General features: G+C 45.2%; 1 protein-coding gene across 3 annotated transcripts in view; it reads right to left on the bottom strand.

Moving 5' to 3' along the window:
- LOC109902840 (cAMP-specific 3',5'-cyclic phosphodiesterase 4B) overlaps positions 1–18344 on the bottom strand; it is a 288067-nt gene that overhangs the window by 202693 nt on the left and 67030 nt on the right. The window contains exon 1 of one of the 3 annotated variants that reach the window (XR_004202335.1): positions 5898–7311. The exons of 1 other annotated variant lie outside the window; for it this stretch is intronic. Coding sequence is in view for 1 of the 2 variants with exons in the window: in XM_031785646.1 (XP_031641506.1) it covers positions 5898–6238 (341 nt within the window). In the remaining variant the exon portion in view is untranslated. Of the gene's footprint in view, positions 1–5897; positions 7312–18344 lie in introns of those variants that run through there. One more of the 3 variants, XM_031785646.1, reaches the window with a different exon arrangement.

The raw sequence follows: 18344 nt of genomic DNA, 5'->3' as shown, positions 1-18344 counted from the left end.
GATGGATATTAGTTGTGACATTTAAGATGAGACATAGTCAGGCACTGTGTACTGACCCTTATACCGCTGATGTGCAGTGGCTCTAGTTGATGTTGCAGAATGTCTACTGACATTGTAGAAAGTCTCTCTGAGTCTTTCTTTCGCTATGCACTCTATGTGCGAGTGCTATAATGCTTTCTCTCTCTCTTCTCACTCTCTCCATCTCCCTCTCTCTCTAATTCAGTCTCAGTGGGGTAGAGTGAGGAACCTCGGTACATCAGTTGCACATTAAACATTAATGTAGCAGTTTTGTTAGAGTGCAGGGGGGAGCGGTGGAGAGGCAGTGTTCTCCTGGTTGACACGGAATGGCCTCCGATCCCCACTGAGCCACACTGACCCAAACACAGCTGCTTTTGTCTGAATGGGGGGAAAATGGTCAGAAGATGCAACTGAGTTCACAGCTCGGCTCCCCCGAGGTGTCTCATACGTCAACAGACAACATTTCTCTTTGTCTGAAACTTAGCCATGTCATCACTACAACACAACACAACACAATACCAAAGAGTATTAAATAGCAGCAACTTCTTTCATTGACTGAAAGGCTTGGTTTATTCTACAACAGCAAATCTGATACAGGCTTAATCCTACCGGAGTCTATTCAAACCACCTTAAGCCAAAAGAATATTCTAGAATCTGTCTAAATTATGCATGGTGCCATGGTTTACAGAGCCATAGAGAGAGAGATTGGGTGTCTCCCAGTGTCTGTTTCAGCATGTGACTTTAGCTGAGCACGGACCTCTCTGAGAATTCAAGCCGACAGATTTAAAGAGGACTAAAACACATCCACTTCCACATCATAATCACCCAACTATACTAAGACATCTGCATGAGGACAACATGTATCTGGGGTGTGAAATAGTGATCCTATTTGGACTTGTCAACCATTGTAATGAGAGTCATTTGTGGTTTCCAAAACCTCTGATTTCTTATTGAATTGTCATCTAACGAACCATGGAAATAAAAGCCATTTCGGGCTTCTTAAACCTTTGATTTCCTATTCAATTGCCATCTAACAACACATCAACATAAGCAGTCTACTGAGCACACCACGTTATTTCAACGTGGAAATGTGGGTAATATTTAGTAGAGATGTTGATCAATTGAGATTTCAACCGTTATTCACCTACTCAAAAAGACAGCCAGAAGTTGGTTGAATTCTCAATGTGTTATCACTATGTTTTCAACCATCTGAAAGCCTACAACCAAATTCCAATGGAAAGGCAATGTCTGATTTTTGGTTTAGTTGTCATCTAAATGTGTTATCACTGCACTTTCAACTACTTAAAAGCGCAACAAAGTTCAAATGGGAACACAATGTCAGATATTTTGTATATGCAACAACTTAATGTGTTATCACAGTGCTTCATCTAACAGCAGAACCAAATGACCTGGATTGCAGATGAGATTACATTAAAAGTACATAGTGCAAGTGATCAATGCTATTCGGGATTCTGTGAAGATCTCTGACGTTTGCATGCAATCTTGAACATGCACGCGTTCCATGATCACATAAGAAGATCATTTATAATTACAGTAACCTCAAAATGTGGCCATGAATGTGTTACTCAGTTGCATTTTAAAGGTACTCAGTTGAGGTAACACAGCAGAATGTACATCTCCTTCAAATGTTGATATTTGGTTCCATTGACAACCAAACACAATTCAATTTCCAGTTTGTCTACCAATTAACAATTGATATGTTAGATGATTCACAACCACAGTTAAATGCACTTAACGTTTGATTTGATTTAGTCATGTTCTTTAACTTAAAACATATTCATTCTTAACTTGAAGATTCCATTTGAAATCAACCAAAGCTAATAGCAAAGCTAAGCAGGGCTGCCCCTAGTTAAAACCCAGGATGGGAGACCACCTGGATAACTCTCCAGTAGGAGGTGCTGTAGACAGATAACTCTCCAGTAGGAGGTGCTGTAGACAGATAACCCTCCAGTAGGAGGTGCTGTAGACAGATAACCCTCCAGTAGGAGGTGCTGTAGACAGATAACTCTCCAGTAGGAGGTGCTGTAGACAGATAACCCTCCAGTAGGAGGTGCTGTAGACAGATAACTCTCCAGTAGGAGGTGCTGTAGACAGATAACTCTCCAGTAGGTGGTGCTGTAGACAGATAACTCTCCAGTAGGAGGTGCTGTAGACAGATAACTCTCCAGTAGGAGGTGCTGTAGACAGATAACCCTCCAGTAGGAGGTGCTGTAGACAGATAACGCTCCAGTAGGAGGTGCTGTAGACAGATAACTCTCCAGTAGGAGGTGCTGTAGACAGATAACTCTCCAGTAGGAAGTGCTGTAGACAGATAACCCTCCAGTAGGAGGTGCTGTAGACAGATAACTCTCCAGTAGGAGGTGCTGTAGACAGATAACTCTCCAGTAGGAGGTGCTGTAGTCAGATAACCCTCCAGTAGGAGGTGCTGTAGACAGATAACTCTCCAGTAGGAGGTGCTGTAGACAGATAACTCTCCAGTAGGAGGTGCTGTAGACAGATCAACTCTCCAGTCAGAGGTGCTGAAGCTAGATCAACTCTCCAGTAGGAGGTGCTGTAGACAGATAACTCTCCAGTAGGAGGTGCTGTAGACAGATAACTCTCCAGTAGGAGGTGCTGTAGACAGATAACTCTCCAGTAGGTGGTGCTGTAGACAGATAACTCTCCAGTAGGAGGTGCTGTAGACAGATAACTCTCCAGTAGGAAGTGCTGTAGACAGATCAACTCTCCCGTCAGAGGTGCTGTAGACAGATAACTCTCCAGTAGGAGGTGCTGTAGACAGATAACTCTCCAGTAGGAGGTGCTGTAGACAGATCAACTCTCCAGTAGGATGTGCTGCTCAGCTTATAGATTTTTTCTGATAGTGGATATAACGTTGAAGATCTGACGTTGTTTCAAAGGTACACATTCAATGTTATATTTATATGTTATATTTTATACAATGTTTGTCTATGTTGAAAATTGGTATACATGATGACATAATCCTGTGGTAAAAATACCGTTTAAAATCCAATGTATTCTCCAGGTCACAATACATTAACAAATTACTTTGAAACATTGTTGATTCAACCAGTGTGTGCCTAGTGGGAGGGTTCTACAGAAGTGTACTGTAGGTCAATGAAACAGCAAGCCCATCACACTGTGTCAGGCAGTGGGTCAGAAATACTAATAGGTCCCTATAGAGCCCTTATGCTTCTGTACATAACAGCTCACATAAAAAAATGTCACACACAACTGCACAACCCAACCATTCACAACACCGTTCCACACACACACACAGACATGCACGCACGCACGCACGCACTCACCTCCACACACACACACACACACACACACACACACACACACACACACACACACACACACACACACACACACACACACACACACACACACACACACACACACACACACACACACACACACACACACACACACACACACACACACACACACACACACACACAAGCTTAAAGCTTGTTGCTGAAAAGAAGGAGAGGAGAGAGGGAAGGCTGTTTAGAGCCAGTAGCGCATGTTTGTGATACCAGCTCCATATAGGCCAGAGCCTAAACAGACATAACGCCCTTCACTCCTCAAACTCACGGAAACACCCTGCTCCCACACGTGCAGGCACACACACACACACCAGAGGAGGTCGGCGGGAGGAGCTATAGGAAGACCGGCTCATTGTAATGGCTTGAATGGAATCAATGGAACGGAATCAAACACATTGATTCCATGTGTTTGGTACCATTCCATTGATTCCATGTGTTTGATGTGTTTGGTACCATTCCATTGATTCCATGTGTTTGGTACCATTCCATTGATTCCATGTGTTTGGTGTGTTTGGTACCATTCCATGATTCCATGTGTTTGATATGTTTGGTACCATTCCATTGATTCCATGTGTTTGGTACCATTCCATTGATTCCATGTGTTTGATATGTTTGGTACCATTACATTGATTCCATGTGTTTGGTACCATTCCATTGATTCCATGTGTTTGATGTGTTTGGTACCATTCCATTGATTCCATGTGTTTGGTACCATTCCATTGATTCCATGTGTTTGATGTGTTTGGTACCATTCCATTGATTCCATGTGTTTGATATGTTTGGTACCATTCCATTGATTCCATGCGTTTGATGTGTTTGGTACCATTCCATTGATTCCATGTGTTTGATGTGTTTGGTACCATTACATTGATTCCATGTGTTTGGTACCATTCCATTGATTCCATGTGTTTGATATGTTTGGTACCATTCCATTGATTCCATGTGTTTGGTACCATTCCATTGATTCCATGTGTTTGGTACCATTCCATTGATTCCATGTGTTTGATATGTTTGGTACCATTACATTGATTCCATGTGTTTGGTACCATTCCATTGATTCCATGTGTTTGATGTGTTTGGTACCATTACATTGATTCCATGTGTTTGATATGTTTGGTACCATTCCATTGATTCCATGTGTTTGGTACCATTCCATTGATTCCATGTGTTTGATGTGTTTGGTACCATTCCATTGATTCCATGTATTTGGTACCATTCCATTGATTCCATGTGTTTGGTACCATTCCATTGATTCCATGTGTTTGATGTGTTTGGTACCATTCCATTGATTCCATGTGTTTGGTACCATTCCATTGATTCCATGTGTTTGATGTGTTTGGTACCATTACATTGATTCCATGTATTTGGTACCATTCCATTGATTCCATGTGTTTGGTACCATTCCATTGATTCCATGTGTTTGATGTGTTTGGTACCATTCCATTGATTCCATTCCAGCCATTACAATGAGCACGTCCTCCTGTAGCTCCTCCCACCACCCTGCTCTGACACACACGGCAACAGTAGAACCCGATCCTCATCATTCAGTATGCGTGGAACAGAGCAAAGTGAAAGGAAACATTCACAACCAATACATCAAGACATTTTTCAAAGACAGTCACCTTGTGCCCCGCCCCCTCCCTAGCAAAGCAAGAGAACCCCCCTATCATTACCTAACAGTAGCCCCATGTCAGAGCCTTAATTCTAACCCCCTAGCAAAGCAAGAGAACCCCCATATCATTACCTAACAGTAGCCCCATGTCAGAGCCTTAACCCTAACCCCCTAGCAAAGCAAGAGAACCCCCTTATCATTACCTAACAGTAGCCCCATGTCAGAGCCTTAACCCTAACCCCCTAGCAAAGCAAGAGAACCCCCATATCATTACCTAACAGTAGCCCCATGTCAGAGCCTTAACCCTAACCCCCTAGCAAAGCAAGAGAACCCCCCTATCATTACCTAACAGTAGCCCCATGTCAGAGCCTTAACCCTAACCCCCTAGCAAAGCAAGAGAACCCCCCTATCATTACCTAACAGTAGCCCCATGTCAGAGCCTTAACCCTAACCCCCTAGCAAAGCAAGAGAACCCCCCTATCATTACCTAACAGTAGCCCCATGTCAGAGCCTTAACCCTAACCCCCTAGCAAAGCAAGATAACCCCCTTATCATTACCTAACAGTAGCCCCATGTCAGAGCCTTAACCCTAACCCCCTAGCAAAGCAAGAGTACCCCCCTATCATTACCTAACAGTAGCCCCATGTCAGAGCCTTAACCCTAACCCCCTAGCAAAGCAAGAGAACCCCCCTATCATTACCTAACAGTAGCCCCATGTCAGAGCCTTAACCCTAACCCCCTAGTAAAGCAAGAGAACCCCCCTATCATTACCTAACAGTAGCCCCATGTTAGAGCCTTAACCCTAACCCCTTGTCTAAGCACAGTGCAGAGTCCACACTCTCTGGTGGAGAAACCCACATGCCCCAGCTCTCCCCTCACCTTATCCTTCCCCCTCTCCTCTTTAGTCTCCTTACCAGGTGTGAGCGACGGTGAAGCGCCGACGGTGGCGGATCCCCCCCTTGTTGACCATGAGCTTGCGGAAGAAGCGCGGGGAACTGCGGGGGGACAGTTTGGGCGACATGGCGCCCCTCTTCCCCCCCTGGCCAGTGTTCAGCTCCAGGTGCATGTGTTCTTTAAAGGTGCGGATGCATCCGGAGTCAGCGTCTGGAGCACTTAGCTCGTTGGACGACATGCTGATGAATGGACGGGGAATTACTGTGGAATCTTTTAGATGGACCCCTCTCGATTTCGATATTTCTCTGTCCTTTCTTTCGTTATTTATTTTGCTGTCTCTCGCAGAGGCTATGCCATGCATAGGCACGCAGAGCTGAGGGCTGGAGGGAAGCAGAGGAATTGAGGCTAATACAATAACACACAAATTCCTGCTTCCACAGTGTGCGTGACTTTGCCTCCGCTCTCTCTCGCTCTCTCTCTCTGTCTCTCTCTCTCTCCTCAGCTTCAGGGATTAGCAACCTGCAGAGTCAGAGTCCTCTTTCCCTCTCTCTAAGGCAGCACAGTTCTCTCTTGCTCCCTTTCTCTCTCTCTCCCTCTCGCTCTCTCTCCAGGCAGTCTTCCTCAGAGGGCAACTAGTCCTTCTTCTCCAATCCTGTTCATTAGACACTGGTAGAGGAGTCTTGGTCACAGCAGAGTCATCCTTCCTTCCAGAAAGAAGAATACTGCTCCTGTGCTCTCTACTGTTCTCCCCCCACCTCTCTCTCTCTCTCTCTCTCTCTCTCTCTCTCTCTCTCTCTCTCTCTCTCTCTCTGTCTCCTGTGGGTCTGCCTGTCGGTGCGTGTCTATAAAGTGCACACCCCAGCAGCCCTCCCTCTCTGCCTCTCTCCCTCTCTGCTTCCCTCCCTCTCTGCTTCCCTCCCTCTTTGCTTCCCTCCCTCCACACTCACAGTCCATTCAGTGTAGAGAGCTGCTCTGCTCTTTGCCTCTAATCAACGGCTACCCTCCTGGAGAGGCAGAATCCCTCCTCGTCTATCTGACAGCTACTGTAGTCCATGGCTAGGTCCCCCTCACCGCACCAACACACTTACACACTCTCTCACCCGCACACAGAGAAGGACAGTGGTTTGAGAGGCTATCCGCTCAGCTGGGAGGCAGAGGCACATGCTCCACTGTTCATTCAGAATAAACATGAGGGGCTCAGTGTAAGCATGCAACCCACACCAGGCCACGCCCCCTGAGCTCTGATTGGCTGCTGGTTATTTTGAGGACCGGCAGGCAGGCAGACGCAGGGACAGGTTGCCATGTTTCTTGGTGATGTGGCTGAATTATGATGATCATAATAAAGTGACCTTTTGCAGCTCGGAGCAGATCAAGTCCAGAAACAGATTTGTTTTATAGAAAAAGGAAATGGATAGGATTCTGTTTCAACCCCCTCTAGTAACAAACTGTATAGCCTAGTCTGCATAGTGACATATTGACACAGTACATGAAGGACACACACGGACACACACTATCAGAGAACATTCCATCACAATCTATGTATGTCATTGACAATTAGACAGCCATGTAATCATAATTACAGTAGTGTGGAGGAGACTAGAGCTCATCTAACCATGACATTACCCCCCACAGAGACCAGACTACTGAGGGAGAGAGATAGAGAGAGAGAGAGAGAGAGAGGGGAGAGAGAGAGACAGAGACAAAGAGAGAGAGAGAGAGAGAGAGCAATAGAGGGGAGAGAGAGAGAGAGAGAGAGAGAGAGAGAGAGAGAGAGAGAAAGGGGAGAGGAGAGAGAGACCGAGAGAGAGAACAAGACAGGGGAGAGAGAGAGCAGGAGAGGGGGTAGAGAGAGAGAGAGAATACTAGTGATTTAATATGGTCTCTATGTGTTGATCCATAGAATGAGGAATTATAATACTAGTGATTTAATATGGTCTCTATGTGTTGATCCATAGAATGAGGAATTATAATACTAGTGATTTAATATGGTCTCTATGTGTGGAACCATAGAATTAGGAATTAGAATACTAGTGATTTAATATGATCTCTATGTGTTGAACCATATAATGAGGAATTAGAATACTAGTGACTTAATATGATCTCTATGTGTTGAACCATAGAATGAGGAATTAGAATACTAGTGATTTAATATGATCTCTATGTGTTGAACCATAGAATGAGGAATTAGAATACTAGTGATTTAATATGATCTCTATGTGTTGAACCATAGAATGAGGAATTAGAATACTAGTGATTTAATATGGTCTCTATGTGTTGAACCATAGAATGAGGAATTAGAATACTAGTGATTTAATATGATCTCTATGTGTTGAACCATAGAATGAGGAATTAGAATACTAGTGATTTAATATGATCTATATGTGCGGAACCATAGAATGAGGAATTAGAATACTAGTGATTTAATATGATCTCTATGTGTTGAACCATAGAATGAGGAATTAGAATACTAGTGATTTAATATGATCTCTATGTGTTGAACCATAGAATGAGGAATTAGAATACTAGTGATTTAATATGGTCTCTATGTGTGGAACCATAGAATGAGGAATTATAATACTAGTGATTTAATATGATCTCTATGTGTTGAACCATATAATGAGGAATTAGAATACTAGTGACTTAATATGATCTCTATGTGTTGAACCATAGAATGAGGAATTAGAATACTAGTGATTTAATATGATCTCTATGTGTTGAACCATAGAATGAGGAATTAGAATACTAGTGATTTAATATGATCTCTATGTGTGGAACCATAGAATGAGGAATTATAATACTAGTGATTTAATATGATCTCTATGTGTTGAACCATAGAATGAGGAATTAGAATACTAGTGATTTAATATGATCTCTATGTGTTGAACCATAGAATGAGGAATTAGAATACTAGTGATTTAATATGATCTCTATGTGTTGAACCATAGAATGAGGAATTAGAATACTAGTGATTTAATATGGTCTCTATGTGTTGAACCATAGAATGAGGAATTAGAATACTAGTGATTTAATATGATCTCTATGTGTTGAACCATAGAATGAGGAATTAGAATACTAGTGATTTAATATGATCTCTATGTGTGGAAGCACCAGAGAGATAGATACAGTTGTTGTATCACTATGGTGGTTCCACCACACAGTCCCAGTCCAAAGTGTTCAACACCTCTATAGCTGTGTCCTCCTGTTGAGCAAAAGCTATGGGAGATCATAACCCCTTGTGGTGTTGCTGTATCTCTGTGTTCACATATCTCTCACCTTCCCTCTTCTCTCCACCACCCTCCCGGTTCTTCTCCTGATGTCTGAAACACCATAACCCTTAGTTTCACTGCACCTCTCTGTTTGAAGAGTTTTATTCCAAAACGCTATATATCCATTTTCAGACATTTTGGTAAATTCTCTTTTATTGTTTAAAGAAATTATATTATTGGTGTGATGCAAAGATGCAAAATATTTTTTATTGTGAAGCAAACAAGAAATAAGACAAAAAAACTGAAAACTTGAGTGTGCATAACTATTCACCCCCCCAAAGTCAACACTGTAGAGCCACCTTACGCAGCAATTACAGCTGCAAGTCTCTTGGGGTATGTCTCTATAAGCTTGTACACTGGGATTTTTGCCCATTCTTCAAGGCAAAACTGCTCCAGCTCCTTCAAATTGGATGGGTTCCTGCTGGTGTACAGCAATCTTTAAGCCATACCACAGATTCTCAATTGGATTGAGGTCTGGGCTTTGACTAGGCCATTCCAAGACATTTAAATGTTTCCCCATAAACCACTCAAGTGTTGCTTTAGCAGTATGTTAGGGTCATTGTCCTGCTGGAAGGTGAACCTCCATCTCAGTCTCAAATCTCTGGAGGACTGAAACAGGTTTCCCTAAAGAATCTCCCTGTATTTAGCGCCATCCATCATTCCTTCAATTCTGACCAGTTTCCCTGCCGATGAAATACATCCCCATGATGCTGCCACCACCATGCTTCACTGTGGGGATGTTGTTCTCAGAGGTGTTGGGTTTGTGCCAGACATAGCGTTTTCCTTGATGGCCAAAAAGCTACATTTTGTCTCATCTGACCAGAGTACATTCTTCCATATGTTTGGGGAATCTCACAAATGCCTTTTGGCTTCTTTTTTCTTTAACAAGCAATGGCTTTTTTCTGGCCATTCTTCCGTAAAGCCCAGCTCTGTGGAGAGTACGGCTTAAAGTGGTCCTATGGACATATACTCCAATCTCTGCTGTGGAACTTTGCAGCTCCTTCAGGATTATCTTCGGTCTCTTTGTTGCCTCTCGGATGAATGCCCTCCTTGCCTGGTCTGTGAGTTCTGGTGGGCGGCCCTCTCTTGGCAGGTTTGTTGTGGTGCCATATTCTTTCCATTTTTTAATAATAGATTTAATGGTGCTCCGTGGGATGTTCAAAGTATCTGATATTTTTTTTATAACCCAACACTGATCTGTACTTCTCTACAACTTTGTCCCTGACCTGTTTGGAGAGCTCCTTGGTCTTCATGATGATGCAGCTTGCTTGGTGGTGCCCATTGCCTTTCAGAACAGGTGTATATATACTATGATCATGTGACAGATCATATGACACTTAGATTCCACACAGGTGGACTTTATTTAATTTATTACGTTACTTCTGAAGGTAATTGGTTGCACCAGATCTTATTTGGGGATTCATAGCAAAGGGGGTGACTACATATGCACCACTTTTCCCTTTTTTATTTTTCAGAATTTTTTGAAACAAGTAATTTTTTTCATTTCACTTCACCAATTTTGACTATTTTGTGTCTGTCCATTACATGGAATCCAAATAGAAAAATAGATTTAAATTACAGGTTGTAATGCAAAAAAAATTGTAAAAACGCCAAGGGTGTGAATACTTTTGCAAGGCACTGTAATCATCACTTTCTGGTGTCATTTCAGATACAAATAATCAATGCTATATAACCGCCTCACTATCAGAGAAATATGTAGTACTGCTAGGTTTTACACAGTCAAATGTTGTTGTTTTTTTAACTACGTTTAGTATGAAGAAATGTACAAATGATACATTTGTGGCACTAGAATGCGATCTGTATGTAAAAAAGTTACATTTGACATATTAGTCATTTAGCAGAGGATCTTATCTAGAGTGACTTACAGTCAGTGTCTTCATCTTAGCTAGGTGAGACAACCACATATCACAGTCAAATAAGCTGGATACGAACATTCCATTCAAGCTAAACAATGGCAATATAGCTTTTTGCAACAACACCCATTTAAATATACATCTAAAATCTCTGAATTCAAAATCTGAGACAGTCATATTTTACAGTAGGGGGAAGCAGGCAGGGGAAGCTTTAGTGAGAGGCTGGGGGCTAGCGAGACTGGGGGATGAAGGGGAAAGGCAATGGGAGGCTAAGTAAGATGCTGGGGGTAAAGGGTGAGGAGGCAAGGGTCTCAGAAAGGAGGCAGGGAGGAAAGGGCTAAGGAGAGAGGAGGGAGGGGGCTGAGGAGAGAGGCAGGGGGATGAGGAGGGAGGCAGGGGGCTGAGGAGAGAGGCAGGGGGCTGAGGAGAGAGGCAGGGGCTGAGGAGAGAGGCAGGGGCTGAGGAGAGAGGCAGGGGGCTGAGGAGGGAGGCAGGGGGCTGAGGAGAGAGGCAGGGGGCTGAGGAGAGAGGCAGGGGGCTGAGGAGAGAGGCAGGGGGCTGAGGAGAGAGGCAGGGGCTGAGGAGAGAGGCAGGGGCTGAGGAGAGAGGCAGGGGGCTGAGGAGAGAGGCAGGGGGATGAGGAGAGAGGCAGGGGCTGAGGAGAGAGGCAGGGGGCTGAGGAGAGAGGCAGGGGGATGAGGAGGGAGGCAGGGGGCTGAGGAGAGAGGCAGGGGGCTGAGGAGAGAGTCAGGGGCTGAGGAGAGAGGCAGGGGCTGAGGAGAGAGGCAGGGGGCTGAGGAGGGAGGCAGGGGGATGAGGAGGGAGGCAGGGGGCTGAGGAGAGAGGCAAGGGGCTGAGGAGAGAGGCAGGGGCTGAGGAGAGAGGCAGGGGGATGAGGAGGGAGGCAGGGGGCTGAGGAGAGAGGCAGGGGGCTGAGGAGAGAGGCAGGGGCTGAGGAGAGAGGCAGGGGGCTGAATGAGGGGAGGCTCAGTGAGAGGTCTGGAGAGTAGGGAAGTAGGGGGAGGGAGGCTGGGGAGGTCTTGTGTAACTCAGGGTCTTACATAAAGTCTCTCTCTCCTTCACAGATGAGTGAACACAGTGAAGGAAGACACCCTGCTCCCCTGGTACAGATACAGATCTCGTTGTAGAAACACCTAGCTGGCTGTCCATTCATAAAGGAGATAGAGAAAGAAAAAGAAAAAGAAAAAGAAAGAAAGAAAGAAAGAAGGAAAGAAAGAAAGAAGGAAAGAAGGAAAGAAAGAAAGAAAGAAAGAAAGAAAGAGGAGGAGGGAAAGCAGAACAGAGCCCGGGCTCAGAATAATCCCGCTCTCTCTGACGTTTTCTGGGAGCTCAGAGATTTTTCCCTGGGTGTTTAGGAGAGAAGAATGTAATTCCATTAAAATAACAACTCAGCTTTAAAGCCTTAAACTGAACCTGACAGATGTTCACCTAGCTTCATAAACCATCTTTATTAGACTCCCAGGCACACACATAGTAACACACGCTATAAAATAACCTGTCACTAGACAAAATGGCTGTTGTAAGTGAGATAGATGAGCAACCTTGACAATGAACCAACCAGATCTACAGGAAGGTACAGTAACAACTCTGTAAGTACAGTGTGATGCAATTACAATACTGGCACTGTTGAAAGTACACTCAGCAAGATCACGTCATCATACATAATGGGTGACTTCCTGTGCTCAAACAATATAGACAGAATTGGCTCTTTGCTTCCTGATTGGCTCGGCGGTCTAAGGTGGTGCACAATTGACCCAGCGTAGTCCAGGTCAGGGGAGGGTTTAGCTGGCTGGGATGTCCTTGTCCCATCGCGCTCTAGTGACCCCTGTGGTGCACTGGACGCATGCATGCTGACACGGTCGCCAGGTGTAGGTGTTTACTCCGACACCTTGGTGTGGCTGGCTTCCGGGTTAAGTGAGCAGTGTGTCAAGAAGCAGTGCATCATCTGCCGGGTCGTGTTTCGGAGGATGCATGGCTCTCGACCCTCGCCTCTCCAGAGTCCGTACGGGAGTTGCAGCGAGGAGACAAGAAAAACTACCAATTGGATATGACGAAATTGGGGAGAAAAAGGAGTAAAAAGTACCTTGGGAAGAGCCACTGAGCCAATGTTGTCTGTATGTATGAAGTCACCTTGTCGTTTGTGATGATGTTATCTTGATTAGTGTACATCTTGATGACATCTAAGTGTCATCTTGATTAGAGCGTCATTGTCATTACCACCACTATCATCTCCCTTCCCTCTCCACCATCATCTCCCTATCTCCCTCCCTATCTCCCTCCCTATCCTCCTCTCCTCTCCTCTCCTCTCCTCTCCTCTCCTCTCCTCTCCTCTCCTCTCCTCTCCTCTCCTCTCCTCTCCTCTCCTCTCCTCTCCTCTCCTCTCCTCTCCTCTCCTCTCCTCTCCTCCATCATCTCCCTTCCCTCTCCACCATCATCTTCCCTCCCTCCCTCCCTCCCTCCCTCTCCACTCCTCTCCACCATCATCTTCCCTCCCTCCCTCTCCACTCCTCTCCACCATCATCTTCCCTCCCTCCCTCCCTCCCTCCCTCTCCACTCCTCTCCACCATCATCTTCCCTCCCTCCCTCCCTCTCCACTCCTCTCCACCATCATCTCCCCTCCCTCCCTCCCTCTCCACTCCTCTCCACCATCATCTTCCCTCCCTCCCTCTCCACTCCTCTCCACCATCATCTTCCCTCCCTCCCTCCCTCCCTCCCTCCCTCCCTCCCTCCCTCCCTCCCTCCCTCCCTCCCTCCCTCCCTCCCTCCCTCCCTCCCTCCCTCCCTCCCTCCCTCCCTCTCCACTCCTCTCCACCATCATCTTCCCTCCCTCCCTCCCTCTCCACTCCTCTCCACCATCATCTTCCCTCCCTCCCTCCCTCTCCACTCCTCTCCACCATCATCTTCCCTCCCTCCCTCCCTCCCTCTCCACTCCTCTCCACCATCATCTCCCCTCCCTCCCTGTTGAAACTGCCTCGAAATTCTTTCATGATGGTTTTTCCCAAATAGTAAACAAATAGTAAACAAACATGCCCCATTTCTTCTGAGCTGTCCTGTATTATTCACGACCGTAATCTTGCCTGGGCTAAAGCAAGGAAATCATGTTCTTATGCTGATTGGCTTTTTTTTAGGCAGTTACGAAACAAGTGTTATTGTCTGTCTTGAATGGTGTGCCCCAAGGCTCTGTACTTGGCCCTCTCTTATTCACTATTTATATAAATGATTTCGACAAAAACGTCCAAAACACACAACTTCATTCTGTTATTTACTGTTGTACCTCGTCTCTTACAAAAGCTTTCCAGAACATGCAAACTGCTTTTATACTGTTCAACATACCTTGTGTCAATTGAAGCTTATCCTCAATACTGAGAAAACTAAACTAATGGTGTTTTCTAATGCAAGAAATAGACCTCTGAACCTTTCACCTATTATTACATGTCAGGGCAAGGAGATTGAGGATGTAACCTCATATAAATATCTTGGAATTTTAATTGATGACGGCCTCCCTTTTAAATTACATATTCAACAATTTACAAAAAAATTGAAATTGGGATTTTATTTTAGGAATAAGCCCTGTTTTTCATTTGAAGCCAGAAGGAGGATAGTATCAGCTACATTTATGCCTTTACTAGACTATGGGGATATTTTATATATGAATGCTTCCGCTCAGTGTTTGAGATCAATTGACACTCTTTACCATGGCACTTTGAGATTTATTTTAAACTGCAAAACCCCTACGCACCACTGCACTTTGTATACCAGGGTTGGCTGGCCTGGTTGGCTCTAGTCACTCGTAGGCTCAGTCACTGGTATACTTTTATTTACAAAGCCATTTTGGGTTTATTACCTTTTTATTTGTGCATTTGTATTGTTCAGAAATGTGGTGGGTACTCTCTTCATTCGCTGGACTTTATCCTGCTAACTGTTCCAAATGTCAAAAACTGAATTTGGTACAAGGGCTTTTATGTACTCTGCGCCATCGTCTTGGAACACCTTACAAAATACTTTGAAACTGGAAGAACTTGTCCCGATTGGTGTTTTGAAATCACCGATGAAGGACTTTGAGGCTGATTCCCTGACCTGTCAATGTTTTTAATTTGCTGTTTTATACTCTTGTGAATTCAATGGTTTTTACTAGACTTGTAGTTTTTTCATGTTGTCTGTCTGTGATTTTTTTGTAATGACTTGGTGCTGCCTATCTTGGCCACGGAGCTCTGAAAAAGAGATGTTAATCTCAATGAGCCTTTCCTGGTTAAATAAAGGTTAAATAAAAAAATGTAAAATCATCTTTCCTCTCCTCTCCTCCATCATCTCTCCTTTCCTCTCCACCATCATATCCCCTCTCTTCTCCACCATCATCTCTCCTTTCCTCTCCACCATTATCTCTCCTCTCCTCTCCACCATCATGTCTCCTTTCCTCTCCACCATCATATCCCCTCTCCTCTCCACCATCATCTCTCCTTTCCTCTCCACCATCATGTCTCCTTTCCTCTCCACCATCATCTCTCCTTTCCTCTCCACCATCATCTCTCCTTTCCTCTCCACCATCATGTCTCCTTTCCTCTCCACCATCATCTCTCCTTTCCTCTCCACCATCTCTCCTTTCCTCTCCACCATTATCTCCCCTCTCCTCTCCACCATCATCTCTCCTTTCCTCTCCACCATCTCTCCTTTCCTCTCCACCATCATATCCCCTCTCCTCTCCACCATCATCTCTCCTTTCCTCTCCACCATCTCTCCTTTCCTCTCCACCATCTCTCCTTTCCTCTCCACCATCTCTCCTCTCCTCTCCACCATCATATCCCCTCTCCTCTCCACCCTCATCTCTCCTCTCCTCTCCACCATCATCTCTCCTCTCCTCTCCATCATCATCTCTCCTCTCCTCTCCAATTCACCATGCTCTCCCCTCCCTCACCTCTCCACCATCATCTCCTCTCCCATCTCCTCCACACAATATTCTCCCCTACCTCTACTCTTCAACATTCTCTCTCAAATCCATTCCCCTCTCCCCCCCCACCATCCTCTCTAAGCACTTCCAGGTCAGAGGTCAGGTGGAGGAGTATGTCAACCACTCTATTGAACACTCACAGTCACACACACACACACACACACACACACACACACAGGAAGTGAAGAAACAACCTTTGAAAAAACCTCAGAGGATGTTGCCAGATGACCAAACACACACACACACACACACACGCACGCACGCACGCACATACTCAAAAGGGGGCAAGTTCAATGTTCTTAGCTATGGATTAGAGACGCCCACCCAGACCAAGGCAGATTGAAACGGGCAGTGGTATGTCACATTGTACTGCTACAGCACAAACAAAGTACATCCAGTAGAGACACATATTCATCTCATTGGTGTCATGGGGGTGGAAACATCATGCTTTGGGGCTGTTTTTCTGCAAAGGGACCAGGATGACTGATCCGTGTAAAGGATAGAATGAATGGGGCCATGTATCATGAGATAGTGAGTGAAAACCTCCTTCCATCAGCAAGGGCATTGAAGATGAAACGCGGCTGGGTCTTTCAGCATGACAATGATCCCAAACACACCGGTGGCCTAGCCAGTCTCCAGATCTCAACCCAGTCTCCAGATCTCAACCCCATAGAAAATCTTTGGAGGGAGTTTGAAAGTCTGTGTTGCCCAGCAACAGCCCCAAAACATCACTGCTCTAAAGGAGATCTGCATGGAGGAACTGGCCAAAATACCAGCAACAGTGTGTGAAAACCTTGTGAAGACTTACAGAAAACGTTTAACCTCTGACATTGCCAACAAAGGGTATATAACAAAGTATTGAGATAAACTTTTGTTATTGACCAAATACTTATTTTCCACCATAATTTGCAAATAAATTCATAAAAAAATCCTACAATGTGATTTTCTGGATTTTTTTTTTTCATTTTGTCTGTCATAGTTGAAGTGTACGTATGATGAAAATTACAGGCCTCTCTCATCTTTTTAAGTGGGAGAACTTGCACAATTGGTGGCTGACTAAATACTTTTTTGCTTTTTTAACACACACACCCTGTAACACACACACCCTGTAACACACACCCCCTGTAACACACACACCCTGTAACACATACACCCTGTAACACACACACCCTGTAACACGCACATCCTGTAGCACACACACACCCTGTAACACACACACCCTCTAATAGTCCAAAAGTCTATGCTTGATGGACCCTGTGCTCCGACACAATCGTGTCACGTCAGCAAGAAAAATAATTGTTCCCCAAAATAACTGTCTCTTCTGTCCCCCCCCTCACAAGCCTCTCCCCTCCCCTCCCAGCCTCTCTTCCCCCCCCCCCCACACAGCATCTCTCCTCTCCTCCCCTCACAGCCTCTCCTCCCCTCCCTCCCAGCCTCTCTCCCTTCCCTCCCCTCCCAGTTGCACCCCTCCCTCCCCTCCCCTCCCCTCCCCTCCCCTCCCCTCCCCTCCCCCTCCCCTCCCCAGTTGCACTCCTCCCCTCCCCTCCCCTCCCCTCCCAGCCTCTCTCCCTTCCCTCCCCTCCCCTCCCCTCCCCTCCCAGCCTCTCTCCCTTCCCTCCCCTCCCAGTTGCACTCCTCCCCTCCCCTCCCTCCCCTCCCAGCCTCTCTCCGTTCCCTCCCCTCCCAGTTGAACTCCTCCCCTCCCCTCCCCTCCCAGCCTCTCCTGTAAATAAAGTATGAAAATGTGTTGTAACAAGACAATGAGAGGGTGGGAATGGAAGGGAAAGAAAATGATGTAAAGAATGTCACACTACAAACCCAACACCCCCATATTCACTCACACACACTTGCACACACAACATGCACACAAAGCATCTCAGTACAGCAAACACAGACACATTAACACACACATACACACACACACAGGGTCTGTGGGTGGAGGCTAACACTGCAACTCTTAATTAAACCAGGTCAACAGAATCTAGGCCCAGAATGTGTTCAGAACATCAACATACTGTAACATCCTTCAGCTAAGTACCAGTCCAACTCCACTCACAATACACCAGTCTACCAGTCTACCAGTCCAACTCCACTCACAATTAGATTAAATAAAGATTAAATAAAGGCCCATAAAGGCCCCAAAATATTGATTTCCGATTGTTATGAAAACTTGAAATCGGCCCTAATTAATCGATTAATCAGTCGACTTCTACTCACAATATACCAGTCTACCAGACTACCAGACTACCATTCTACCAGTCCTATTCCACTCACAATATACCAGTCTACCAGACTACCAGACTACCATTCTACCAGTCCTATTCCACTCACAATATACCAGTCTACCAGTCTACAAGTCCG

This window comes from Oncorhynchus kisutch, linkage group LG13, assembly GCF_002021735.2.
Source record: "Oncorhynchus kisutch isolate 150728-3 linkage group LG13, Okis_V2, whole genome shotgun sequence".
Lineage (NCBI taxonomy): Eukaryota > Metazoa > Chordata > Actinopteri > Salmoniformes > Salmonidae > Oncorhynchus > Oncorhynchus kisutch.
Note: the sequence above shows the minus strand (reverse complement) of the source record. Positions and strands in the feature narration are given on the sequence as shown.